The 14,111-nt window shown below is 39.0% G+C and overlaps 1 protein-coding gene across 11 annotated transcripts in view; it reads right to left on the bottom strand.

Moving 5' to 3' along the window:
- sbf1 (SET binding factor 1) overlaps positions 1 to 14,111 on the bottom strand; it is a 46,983-nt gene that overhangs the window by 22,525 nt on the left and 10,347 nt on the right. For 6 of the 11 annotated variants that reach the window (XM_067490255.1, XM_067490245.1, XM_067490249.1 and 3 more), the window contains exons 2-6: positions 4,452 to 4,537; positions 3,046 to 3,183; positions 2,622 to 2,744; positions 2,177 to 2,287; positions 844 to 921 (exon numbers count right to left, since the gene is read on the bottom strand). In XM_067490255.1, coding sequence (XP_067346356.1) covers positions 844 to 921; positions 2,177 to 2,287; positions 2,622 to 2,744; positions 3,046 to 3,183; positions 4,452 to 4,537 — 536 coding nt within the window. The remainder of the gene's footprint in view (positions 1 to 843; positions 922 to 2,176; positions 2,288 to 2,621; positions 2,745 to 3,045; positions 3,184 to 4,451; positions 4,538 to 14,111) is intronic. The other 5 variants (XM_067490251.1, XM_067490252.1, XM_067490253.1 and 2 more) reach the window with 2 other exon arrangements.

The following is a 14,111-nucleotide window of genomic DNA, read 5'->3' as shown; positions in this document are numbered from 1 at the left end:
AACTAACTACCTACCTAAATATACCGCACAATGTTGAGTGTGTTGTCACACATTTACATTTATATACAAACATCCCACGTCGACCTTGTAACACTACTGTATGTCTACTGACTGAGATCACTTCAGTGTCACAGTTTGTTCTACATCTCTGGGCAAAGGTTGTGTTGTAATGACAGACATTTAGTCCCGTGTGATAAACAATAACAGGAATGTGTGTGTGTGTGTGTGTGTGTGTGTGTGTGTGTGTGTGTGTGTGTACAGTACTGTTTGTGCTGGGCTGGACAGCAGTGAGGCCCTTAAGAGGCTGTGTACATATAGTTTACTCTACTGAATGAGTGTTTGTAGCTACTGATGACATGGAAGTCCCACCCCCATCCCCCCCATTTGGGTCTAAGTGTATGCTTATACTGATGAGATTGAGTCTCATTCAGACACTGTCCTTCCCAGTTTGACACCATCTGCCATCCCATATGGTCGCCCGCCAACTGAGCTACAACCTGTACAGCCACAAGAGGGTGTGTGTTTGTGCACGCTTTATTAAAACTACAAAACAATGTGAAAATGACTTTTTAACAGCTGCAAGTTGATGACAAACAAAAGAGAAGAAGGGAAAATTGAAATGTTTGAAATGAATAACATGACCCTGTGGAATCTGATCACAAAAGACACAAAAAGCAGGCCAAAAACAGCTGAAGTGCCATCAATCACACATGATTTTAAATGATTTTTAAGACAGAAAACATTCCTCAAAGAAAAGAAATCAACTCTGGTCTATTTGATTAACAGAATCAACAATATTAAGCTGGTTGTTGATTGGTAAATTCGGCAGAACGGGAAAGTTACCTGGAGACAGGCCAGCAGCCAGTCACAGGCCAGGGCCTGAGGAACCATGTCTAAACTACAAACTGGGGAATCATCTGTCTGTAACACAGAGGAACCACTGTACAGTAGGGTGTACACAGATGACACACATGGGTTACAACAAGTGGAAACCACAGTGGGAAGGTTTAACCGTTGTAGATTGAGAAAGAAAATAGACATTTCCTGCTGTTTGTGCACTGTGAGCATGAGATGGTGAAATAAACATGTGTAGTTCATTAAAAAACAAAGACGTGACGATTTGTTGCAGGTAGAATAAAACACGTGCTTTCCAACTCTCCTCTATATGAGAAAAGATGTTAAAAGGATAAAGAAAATACCCAAAAAAAGAAACATTTATAAAATGTCATGAGAAATAAGTTGAAATTAGTTTAAGTATTAAACAGTGAAGAACCTGCTGGTAGATGTTGACATTAAGATGCATAACAAAATGTCAATAGAAAAACTTTCAAGGAGTTTGTTTGCATACTGTTGCAACACACCAGGAGGTTTCGTGGAATGAGTCGTCTAAAAAGTACACAAATATGTCCCAAAAAAATAAAAAATAAAGCAGCGGCCTGAGTGCAAGTGACAGCACCACAGCTTGTGTCTTAGATATGATATCCAAACGAAAAGACCAACATGTCAGTTTTATCTAGTTGGAAACAGAAGCGTTGCTATTTTCTTCAATGGTCAACACTGTCTGCTAAATGCGATGACTTGGTTTATATCTGCTGAGTGAAGGGTATGTGTTCGGTTTTGTTTTCCACGCAGCCCACAGAAATGAAAATAGACGCCAAATGACGCCAACGTGTTACACTTGGGTGTGTTTAGAGTGTGACTGACTAAGCTATAAATGACACTGCTATTCAGAGACAGATGCGCTTGCACCACCAGCTTTATAAAGATTAGTCTCATCTTAACCAAGATTTGTTAAAGCACTTTGCAAGTGCCGCAACATGTGCATGGTGATACATGAAACCACTTTAACCGAAGCTAACATATTGTATTATACTGAGCTAACAAAAAATCAAAATTTAACATGAGCACTGATTCTCCACACTGCTTGGCTGTATATGCTGCACTGTTGAGCTAGGCACAGGGTGACATAAGGACTTTACGCCACCGAGCAAAACTGAACAGCATAAAAACGGATACTGATGAATGGTGTCACAGTTTATCTTTATCCTTGGTCAGCTAATACAAGCTTGGCTATATATAAACTTCCTCAGATAATGATCTTTAACTTCTCCCTTTCTAGCGTAGTGTAGTTTGTACAGCTGTCGTTCTGAGAAAGATGAATGATCAGGAGTTGTACCTGAGAGCCTCCAGCGGTTGGGATGACACAGGTGAGGAGATTTCCAATTACTGTTTCCAGGGGAGAAGACAGACAATCTACGTAGATGGTGTAGATCAGACCCAAACAGTTCTGTTCAGTCAAAAGAGAGAAATGCAGTGATCAAGAGGTCAACGGTGAAGCAAGTCTTACGACTGTAATTACACCTGATTTACAACATTAAAGATGTGCAATACAGCTGATGTGTTATGAAGATAGTGCTTGTTGTGTTTCATCTGTCTTTTGTAGTCATTCAATAATATCTGACAGTAAACTATGTTGACTAGCTTGCTGGTTCAAACAATCCAGAGCTCAGCCCACAGTGGAAGCAGAAACAGTAGAGTATCAGAAACTGTGTGTGTGTGTGTGTGTGTGTGTGTGTGTGTGTGTGTGTGTGTGTGTGTGTGTGTGTGTGTGTGTGTCGTACCCTGAACACATCTGTGTAGTCCAGTCGGGACACCAGCACCAAGCTCTTCGGGGCAAAGACCTTCACTGGTTGGACAACTGCTGGCTCCTCATCAACCTCATCTACCTCACTGGCCTCAGCCTTCTGCAGGTCAACACAGAGCAGTTACAGTTAGCAATACATAAATGTGCCAAAGCATCAGTATCATTCGGCCCCAAGTGGAGACCCACCTCTAGTACACAGTGTAAGGTGCTCATGGCCATATGTTTACGGGTGGAAAGCATTAAATAATGCATTTAATGATTGGAAAAATCGGATTATCCAGCCCACACCCAAAATGTTCCTAACAGCTTTTAAACATTTGTATACGACACCTACTATTATTAATCATGTGCATGAAGTTTGGGAGACATTACAGACATTACATGGCTGATGTCTGTCTCACCTGTGGGTTCTCCAGGCCCTCCCAGAAGGTGAAGCAGGCACAGTAGTGACGCTCTGAGTTGATGTCAGTCAAAACTGCTACAAAGAAGGAGGTGGGCTGCCGCTCAGGAACCAGCTGCCAACCGCTGGGCTGACAGAACTACAGAGAAAGAGGGAAGGAGGTGTAGGGAGAGCGGGAGAAGGAGGAAAGGTGTCAGCAGCAGAAAATAGGAACGGGCATTGGATTAAGGTGTAAAGGAAAATCAGTGCATCAAAACGTGCACAAGACACCAGAAGCTCTAAACGAACAGACATTAAAGTAAAGTACAGTATGTTTTAGTCTAATTTCTAATCACAAGTTCTAATTAATTACACCTTAATTATTTGATAAAGACAGTTAATCATGAAGGTCGCTGTCAACACTTATGATTGAAATGTATGACTTTCAAATGACACGGAATGGCACCTTTGAAAACACCTTGATAGTTGGAATCTTCACTGACTTTTATTTTGAAGCACATGTGCAAATTACTGTTACAACAGATTGGTTGGGTTTTGCTTTTCTGGGCACTAGTCTGCCATTTAAGTTACACAAACATTCTCCTAAATCCTATTATGATGCACCCTCTATGAAAGTTTATTTTATTCTGCTGTCCTCCAATCAAAATGTTTTTCTTACCAAGGCCTGTGTCCAAAGGCCTCACAGTCATTACATCCAATCTTCAAACATTTAGTAATCATTCCAAACATCGCTCATGTATGTCAGAGTGTGATGAATGTACAACCGTTTCCAGAAAAAACGGGGCGCTGTGTAAAATATATAAGCATAATTTGCATGTGCGTTAATGCGACTCCATACCATCACAGATGCTGGTTTTCAAACTGTACACTGGTAACAAGTCAGACTCTGCCTGTTAGCAGCATTCATTTTTTCCAAAAATAATTTCAAATTTTGACTCGTCAGACCACAAGACAGTTTTCAACTTTACTTTAGTCCAAGTTAAATGCGCTTGGGCTCAGAGAAGGTTGTGGTATTTGTGAATTTTGTTTATTTTGTTGGTCTCCTTGCACGGTCAGGTTCTAACTTGGATTCGTAGGATGCAGTGACAAACCTTGTTCACTGACAACAGTGAGACCATGCATTTATTTCCACTACAAGATACATTACATTTTTTTTATGCTGTGCATCCCGTTGGCCTAAAAACATTAGCATTTAGTATTAGTTTTGAGCCTTATCCCTTCAGTACAGAGATTTTTCCAGATTCTCTGAATCTTTTAATCATATTAAGTAAGTAGATATCAAATCCCCAAAATTCTGTGCAATTATATATTGAAAAACATTCTTCACAAAATGTTGAACATGCATATTTTACGTGTATTGTTCCACCACTGAACTTCACAGGGACATGTCTGTATGAGTTGACTTACCAGCTCTACGCCTTGTGGGAACGGGCTGTCCTCCCAGTCTTTCTCAGGAAATCGCTGGAGAATGCGACCTTGACCTTCACCCTCTACTGCAGAGAGACACACAGAGACACATATAGAGGTCAGTCCTTGTTATTTAGACTGTTGGCTGTTTGTTTCTACTAATAAACCCCTTCAAGATTTTGTTTTTTAAATATCAGCACTGACTTTCTTTTTTCTGTTGTCTCATTTGTATATTGGCATATAAATAAATTCCAAAATCAAATAATCATGTCAAAAGAACATCAAGTCTTGTCCACCATCCCAAACATAGTTCTTCTTATTTGGGAGACTTGTATATAGTCATAGAATGATCTATGTCCTCAATTATTTTTCATGTCAATCGAAATTCATTTATAAAGTGTGAACTCTTGACGTGGTCAAAGAGTACGACACGTTCCAGTCATGATGTATTGTCACATTGGAATATGAAAAAAAGTCAGTGTGTGCCTGCTAAACAGGAACTGTATGTGTTAAACTGCTTGTTTGTTACAGTTTAATGAGACCATTTCAAGCAGAAGCCAGAGTCTGGCTCATCACTCTGGCACAATGACACGACAAAGGCTGAATTATGTAACCACCACAAGCCTGCCCTTCAGCTTAGTTCCATCGGAAGTCTTGCAGGCTGCTTAATGGCACCATTCATCTGCACAATTTAATCTCCCAATATAAAAAATGGAAATCTAGCAGAAAACATAATATTGCCCTGTGTTAAACAGAAGACTGAATGGTTTGTATAAGCTCTGCCTAACAGAAAACAAATACGACAGGAGCACAAACGCACAGAGATAATACACAAACCGAAAGTAGGCCAGCTCCCAAAACACACAGGGACATGCTTGCAAACTAGGGACATGTGGACACTTATGGGAGTGGTGCTGTGGGATCAGGTTAATTGTCTTACAGAACTCTGACCTGCTATGGACTGTTCTGTTTCCGGCACAATCATAGAGAGGTTCTGTATTACTTGGTTGGATAAACCGAAATGCCAGATTTCTTACTTACACCGAACGTGCGCTTAAAAGTTCCCAACATGTATGATACAGGATGCTGGAGCTGATACATGCTGGGACTTGACATGTTCACCCACAGTCTTTAGAGACACTCATTCTAATGTTACTTTGTACGGCCTTATGATCCTCAACACATATCAGTTGATGACAAGCTGGCACACACACACACACACACACACACACACACACACACACACACACACACACACACACACACACACACACACACACACACACACACACACACACACACACACACACACACACACACACACACACACACACACACACACACACACACACACACACACACACACAGAGCAAAATCTGGGCCTGTGCAGATACATTTGGAGCCAATGGTTCGGTAGGGTGGGGACTGTTCAGCCAGTTAAAGCAAAACAGCTTGGAGCTGGGGGAGGAGTGTATGAATGAGCAGGAAGGAAAAAAAAAAAAAAAAAAGAATCTGTTGGGAGTGACACGCAGGCCTCCAAAGCAAAGACACTGCCACAGACACAAACACAATCACTCTCACTCTTATGTGGGCTTTTTGTTGCACTCGGAGATCAGCAAGGATTGCTTACAGTCAGACAGTCCAATCAGCAAACATGGAAGTAGGTTGAAAACATCCATTTACAGTTAGTTATACATCAGGTCTATTTAATGCACTCATGAAAAAAAATAAAAAAAATAAGACAAACAATGACAGCCAGCCAAATCATGACTTAACATGCAAAAACATACCACCAGAGTTTAACTGGGTAGTGGTCTTTTGATATAAGATTGGCTGGTGCCCTGTCCAGGGTGTTCCCTGCCCAAGGCCCAATGACAGCTGACATAGGCTCGAGCCCCAGAATAAGTGGTTACAGAACATGGATGGAGGGATGGACAATTACTTAATTAAAGATCACCAGAAGACAGTAAACACGTTTTAAGTAAATGCAGTATAAATACACCTGATCTCGAAGGTCAGATTCCAGACAGAAGACTAACTATACATTAAGACCAAAGAACACACCAAAAAAAGTCTATGAAAAGAAAAAAAGCTGAAGCGAGGGGATGGATATCAGAGCATTTTCAAGTCACTGAATATCCTCTATCAAGTCATTGTGGGAAAAACCATGTCCCCCATGGTGCTGGCAGCAACATGCTGTGGAGAGGCTTCTCAGTATCAGGCTCTAGAAGGTTTGAAAGGTAGAGGATACAATTAATGCAGCAAAATATTGAGAAATCCTGAAGGTAAACCTGGTGCAGTCTGCAAGAGAACTATGCCTTAGAAGAAAACTGGTTTTCCAGCAAAACAATGACCCAACCATGCTGCTAAATGTGCAACCAAAATGAGAGTAGTTGACAGGCTTATCAGTCAGAGCCCGTGTTCTTGTTCACAGCTATCCAGGAAAACTGTCACCAACCAGAGTTTGAATGTGCATTGTTAGAATTTCCGTCCACAAAAGTACAAGTGTTTGCTTATTGTTTTTCGAAAAACTTGCTCAAAAAGTACAAGTATTAGGTTGGGTCTGCATACAACACCAGAGACCAAATTTAAAATGTGCAACCACTCCCTCTTTGCAGTTCTAAAGCTTAACCCACAAGACCGCAAAAAGTGAAAGCAACTTACTGCAGTTTTGACAGTTTCAGCAAAGAGCACCAGGCAGGGGACCATTATATTCTGCAAAGCTCAGAAGATTCTTGGTAAAACAGCACTGTACACACGCAACAGGAGGGTCAAGTTTGCTGCAACTAATGAACATTGGATGATGGTTGATCGGAGGCAAAAACTTCAACAGATCGTTTAGCAGATACTTTCAGAACACATTAGCTGCTTATTTGACCAAAAGCACACAATACTGCTTACGATGGTCCATTTGAGAATGATATAGATATTATATTATTGCATTATAAATATTGGTGCCTTAATGTGTAAAAAAAAACATTGTTCCATCTAGGTTAGTTTAACCACTTTATGTATTGCCAGGCAGTTAATCCATAACAATACATCGTTTATTGGTTCAATTTTAAAAAATTATTTCACTATGTTTATTTGTGTACAAGTTAAGGTAAACCACATGTATTATAATTAAAACTTAACTACTTCTTATTAGGTAAAATTATAATTTGACTACAATAAGCATTTCCAGCTTTCTTACACAAACATGGTAAATATAATATTCAAAAAGAAAGTGATTAGAGTTTTACAATGGTTAAAGTTGATACTAATCTACAGAGAGCAGGGAGGTCAAAGAACTTTCTATAATTATTTGAAATATATGAAGCGCCTACATAGAGAAATGAAGGTAAAATTACTTTTTAAACAAAAGATAAGTTGTGACTTCATCAGTTGTTGAGTTTCATAGCCTCTGTGGTGAGTTTTTTGTGGTGAGTTTTTTTTTTTTTTATTGGGTGTATGTTCTAAAAAGAATATTTAGCACAGCATCAGTGGCTACTCAGAGGTTAGGAAAGAAATATGGCATAGATTCAATGCATGAGTATAAATCAACTGGCTTCAGTTGAATGTGCAGTAACAAGTGAAGTGTAGCAAAGCAAAATCATAAACTAATGCTAGTGAAGTCTCAGCTCAACTGGACTTAAGCTCTATATTTTTCTTGCCTGCAATGTGCATGAGGTGCAGTTCAGCTCTGCCTATAGTCACAGAGAGCAGACAGAGAGAAGGGAGACTGCAGCGGGATAAACAACTGTATTTTCAGGTATATCTAAAGCTAATCTCACTCTTTAAGTGCTAATAAAATGCAGCCGACAATTTTAAACATCTGCAAGCTCTAATTTTCAGTTGCATATGCAAGTGACATGCTCACAGTGTAGGCTGCACGTATCTGCAGAGTATTATTTAATCAGCCAGCTTGAGCGCAGACATTGGCATTCATTATTTGCCTGATCACTAAACCTGTTTATTGTATTATTACCACTATCGTTTTATATTGCAGAGAAATTATCACAATGTTCTCTAAGGACACTTTCAATTTCAGGCATTGATGCATTAAAGTCAGTCAAGACGTCATCGCCGCATATTGTCTGTACTAACATGCCAAGTTTCATCCGTTACAATAATATGCATAATGATAATATCCATCTTAATTATGGAATTGAAACAGCTGTAACATAATGCGAGTTTTGTTGATACACGTGCAAAGGTCAACTATTTAGTTATAGACTGTAGAATTTATGGGATTTATTACTGTAGCTGGAATACATTTTTAAAAAAATCCCTTTAAGACTTTGCTTAGATATCCCGTTTACAAGAATGGGACAGGCATGAGGTCACAGGGAGCCTAACCTCTGACCACCAAAACCGAATTAGTTACTCCCTTGAATTAAAGACAGTTCTTAAAGAATTTCCTCTGATATAGTTGTTATGACAATAGAACAGACAGTTCGGACAACCGAAAAACATAATGTCTCTGGCTACAGCTGTCTCCTCCAAGGAGGCATAAAAACCATGAAAATTTATGTCAAGGGCTGTATATCAGGAATGGGAAACATATTGAAAACGTCACAAAACATGTGATGGGATCTCTCAATGGGCATGGAGTAGTCTCGATCAATCATCAGTTCCCCCAATTCAACCAAGTTTCTTGGCGTGATTACAATTCTGACAGCAGGTGGCAATAGTGAGGGGATTGCTGCCAAAGTGACTTGTTTGGAAACAAGGAGAAGAGATAACAATTAAAAAACACCAAAAATACGATTCATGCTTTGTTGAGAAACAACACGGAAAATAATTGTGAGGACTATGTGGTTGGTTTTGTGACAGTGCACACAGTGGTAACTGGCATATTCTTTATTTTGTTTTATTTTTTCAATACAGATTATATTCATTTAACATTAGTTTATTTTGATATATATTCAATTTTTAATTAAGAAAATGGCCAACAGTAAACCAAATATTGATAGAATTGTATTGCGAGAGTACCCAATATAATTATTCCTGATAAAACCTGTAGGTTTTCACCAATATTCCTTTAGATATTTTTTAATGATGATTCAGTACACTGCACAGTGTTTGTGAATATAACAAACACACCCATGTCAGTATGAGTGATGAAATGTGCCACTGAGTAAAACCACAATAGGTAAAAAGCTTTGATGAAAATGTTATAAGAAATAATAAGTCATTGTTTGCAGATATTTCTGCAACATCTCATGTTGCAGAAATATACACCCACCCCTACCTAAAAAATTGCTAAACACAAAGTTCAAAAATTCACGTCAGGCTTTAGATGTTAAATGAGGATAATTGGAAATTGTTCAGATATCTGATATCTGTCATCAGACAATGATACTGTATCAAATTATGATAATGTTACAACACAAAATGAGATTACATCTGTAAATACATTCTGTTATGCGTCAGCTGGCAGGTGTGACATTGATGAAAAACACAAATATGTAAATTCAGGTCTTAATAACATTTATTCTGAATGGTTTCCTCAGTTATGTGCAACATCATGATGTCCCTGTGCGTCTTCAAGTACTACATGACACGTTTCTCCATTTTTGCATGACGTATTGTTTTGCTGCAGGCAAGTCAAAATTGAATTTACAGGTGTTTCAGACATCAACATTACCACACCTGTGTCAGAATGACAGCAGCTGAATCAGACTGATGTGTAATTTGATTTGGATTTCTTCCATGTCACACCCAATGCTCCAGTTGAATAACTCCAACTGGCAAAACTCCAGCAGGCTCTGGACAAAGGATCAAACACACACTGGAGTGATGCACGCTGGATTTGAACAACATATTAATACAATAAATCCATAACGCATTAGATGTTAGCTTACCAAGAACAGCAGAATGCCAAACCTACTCCTGGCTTTTCACATTAACAAAACAGTAGATTTTTTTCCTGATATGATGAAAGCTTTTTTTTTTTTGAAAGATGTAAAATAGAGTAGACAAATTGTGATCTTAAGGCAGAGACACACCAAGACAATATCAAAGAACAACAAGCGACAACAAAGGCCAACCACCGCCTGGACAAAAAAAAGAGGCAGATGAGCACAAAGCAAAAGCCATAGCCAACAGCCTTCGGGTTAATACTTTATGTAACAGTGCATAAAATGTATAAACTAAAGATTAAAAAAAAAAAAAAAGCAAATAAAAGTGATGGCTAATTACTGTTATGTAGCCCTTGGTATCACTGAATTCTGAACTGAGTGCTTCAGCAGATGCTTTTAACCAGTCATGAATACTGTACATGCAATAAGTGTTTGCTGCTGCTTTCTGGCTAAAATGTGGGGGGAAAAAAATACCACAGCTCAATCCCCTGCAACATATGTTTAAACCTGTGTTCTCTACACTGATTATGGTCAATGTCGTACCTCTTTAGCCTTATCCACTTGTGCAGGCTGCAGAGTTGATGAGTAAGACTCTCCTAGCTCGGACTTCTCATTTGCATTGGCCACAATGTTTGCTAGACAGAGGCTCGGGTCATAGTGCTAAGAAGCACTAAGTACAGTGGGAATACAAAGGATTTAACCTTTATGTTCTTTAAACGCGGTCGACTTAACTTGGCTTTCTTTTTAATGACATACAATGAATATTTGTGCTATTTACACTGAAAATATTTGGCAGTAATATCAAGCCTAACAATCAAATTCATTGTAGTGCCCTGCTCTGCCCACCACCAATCCCCCCCCACCCTAGGTTGGCCACCACCTCAAGTTTAATCAAATTCTGTGGGAAACACTGATGTTACATTTCCCAGGAACTTGTTAAATGAAGCTAGTGTTTCAAAACTATTGTTTTGTACACTGTAGATACAAATTTGCAAGACTTTAACACTTCAATTTGTACATCAGTTAGATCTTTTTAGAGATTAAATACATATAATTGTAAAATGTTTAGAGGGAGATGGATCTACGCACTTTGATAATATATGACAAAGCAGGATATAAAGGGGTGGTATAATTTACTTTTTACCCTCGTACCATCAAATTAATTCATAATTAAGTGAAGTAATTGCATTTTATCTACAAATCAACTACAACCGTACAGTGCTGCTGCTGACATATAGTGTGTTAGAACTCAAAGCAAACAGCGACGCTACTTTAGAAAGTAGTGCGAATGCAGGCACAACCGCAAAACATAACTGCTGTTGACGTAAAACAAGAGTTTGCAATGTTCAAAATCCTTATCTCTCTTTCTCTCTCTCTCTCTATATATATATATATATATATGCACACACACACACGCACACACACACACACACACACACACACACACACACACACACACTCTTTTGGATTTGGGTGATTCCCTTCTTCAGTGTGTATCCTTGAATCTCAAAATCCAGATATGACAATGAATCCAAAGTGTAGGTTTAATCAGTGGCGCTTGCATTTTTTGCCTCCAAACAGCCAAACTGCATGTCCTTTACTTGTTGGGACTTGCTTTTCTCACAGAGCTGTGTAGACTGAGACGCATGTCTGTTGGTGCATAAAATGTCATGCAAACAGCAAACTTCATGTCACACTCCTCCTCTCATCCTCATCATCCATTTCCAACCATGGTAAATGAACTCCACTGCAAATAAAAGCAGTTGTCACAAGCCTCAGAAAAAGGCTTCTGCAATATACTGCCTCGTGTTTTTGTTATTTTGTCCACCACATGAACTGAAAGGAGTGTAACAGCAGCTGCATCTTTACAGTGTAAGCCACACAATCAACAAGTCACAATCGGCGCATTCAGTTCCTACAGTGCTGAGTAACCCGAGGGACTTGGTCAATGAAAAGACTATGTGAGCAGGCTGTTTGTCCACTGCTGACCTCTCCTAGCACAATCACTACCGCCAAACTAGCATCCACACTTCCTGTTTTGTCACCCAAGATCAAAGTAATTTTGTTTCATACACAATGGTTCAGCCTGGCTATTTCAAAAATGATCTACAGTCACGATGGGTTGATAATAAAGAAGGGTGTTATTGTTATTTTACTTTTTAAATTCAAGCTGAACACATACAATAAATATAACCTTCTTCCCCACATTCACACTGACCAATTCCCGTCACCCAGCTGCTCCAATGTTCATTTTCCTCTTATGACTTGGCTGAATCACCTAAGACTGACCTTGGCTAAATTAAGAAGCTTTACAAAGAACAGGAACCACTGTTCCTTGCCTGACACTACATAATAAGTAAAAGCCCCTCCTCTGACTTAATAGTATAACACAAGTGAGGACATACTATAGATCCCATTATGCAGGAACAAAGGCCACAATAAAAGATTAACTGCACGTGACTGGTGACTGAGCTAGCCACACAATCACTGAGAGTATTCCAGGAGTTACTTTCATCTCCAGATAACTCATACACGAACATGAATCATGCTTAGGGCCATTGTCTCTCTGCAAAATGAAGTTCTCTCCAATTAGTCTTGTCCAGATAGGAGTGACATGCCTCTTCAGTATGGAGTGGAATTCATACTGTTTAAGGAGGCCTTGCACACAAGCAGATAGCCCAGTCCGATTGCCAAAGCATCCCTGGATCCTGTCAAGCAGGAATCTATCATCTTTTCATTAGCTTTATGACTGACATTCGTTCTTTGCTGAGATCCAATAACCTCAAACTTTGACTCACCAGTTCACAAGATTTGTTCAATGTCGTCTAAAGTTATTTTGAGAATTTTCTGTTCTCAAATATAAAAAGGTAAATGTTATTTTTCATTTTTCGCGTTCCATTTACAACCATTTCATTGAAGAAAACCAACAAAACAAAAGTGTGTAGGTCTTTCCAATTTTTTCTTGCCACACCCACACAAAACACACACTGCTATGGAGACGGGTGAAGAGGGCGAGATGGTCAGACTCTAACACATTTTTAACTGTATAGTTAGATTTTACTTATAAAGTAAATAAATTAGTGTTTGCTTTCAGCTCATTCATAACAAAATGAATATGAGGAGCAATGTTATGTTTGTATTCTCTGAAAAGTGTGTAGTTATGCAACTTTCTGTTCTGTGTTAATCAGCAGCTGTTGCATTAATTGCCGTCTCCATTACTAGTGGACAAAACTTCCTCCTTATCACTGCTCTATATAAAGAGTAAGTATAAGAAAGGGCCAGAGGAGATGGAAGAGATATGAAGAGATGCCCACATTAAGAATTTAAGACTAATAAATTAAGGAGGATCTCTATTTGGTTTGTTTTGTAGCAACCAACAGGCTCCCAGCCTTCTTTCAGTGGGCTGCATTTCAGTAATAATACACAAATATAATAGAGAAAAAAAAATACAACTTGAGGAATAGGAGACGCAGATGGACACCAGGAAATACATGTGGTTTGTCATACGGTTCCCTCAAAGTATTGGAACAGCAAGACTGATTCAAGTGTTTTTTGTTGTACACTGAAGACATTGGTGTTGAAGCTCAAAAGATGGAGGTAAATCATCAAGTAGGATTACTGACCCTATTCCAAGCAACCATGTAAATGCCCACTCCCTTGGCTGTGGCTGACCAATTAGTCTGTATGGTTTGGATCATTAGTCGATTCTTTGTTCTTCCACACCATAAAAATGTGTTCTAAAAGACTTTTGTGAATCATCTCTTTAAAATGTCCCACCAGGATGAGGTGTTTACATCTTGTGGTAAGGCCTGTGTAT

This window comes from Channa argus, chromosome 21 (genome assembly GCF_033026475.1).
Source record: "Channa argus isolate prfri chromosome 21, Channa argus male v1.0, whole genome shotgun sequence".
NCBI classification, from domain to species: domain Eukaryota; kingdom Metazoa; phylum Chordata; class Actinopteri; order Anabantiformes; family Channidae; genus Channa; species Channa argus.
The sequence above is the reverse complement of the archived record's forward strand: the minus strand, read 5'-3'. Positions and strand labels throughout refer to the sequence as shown.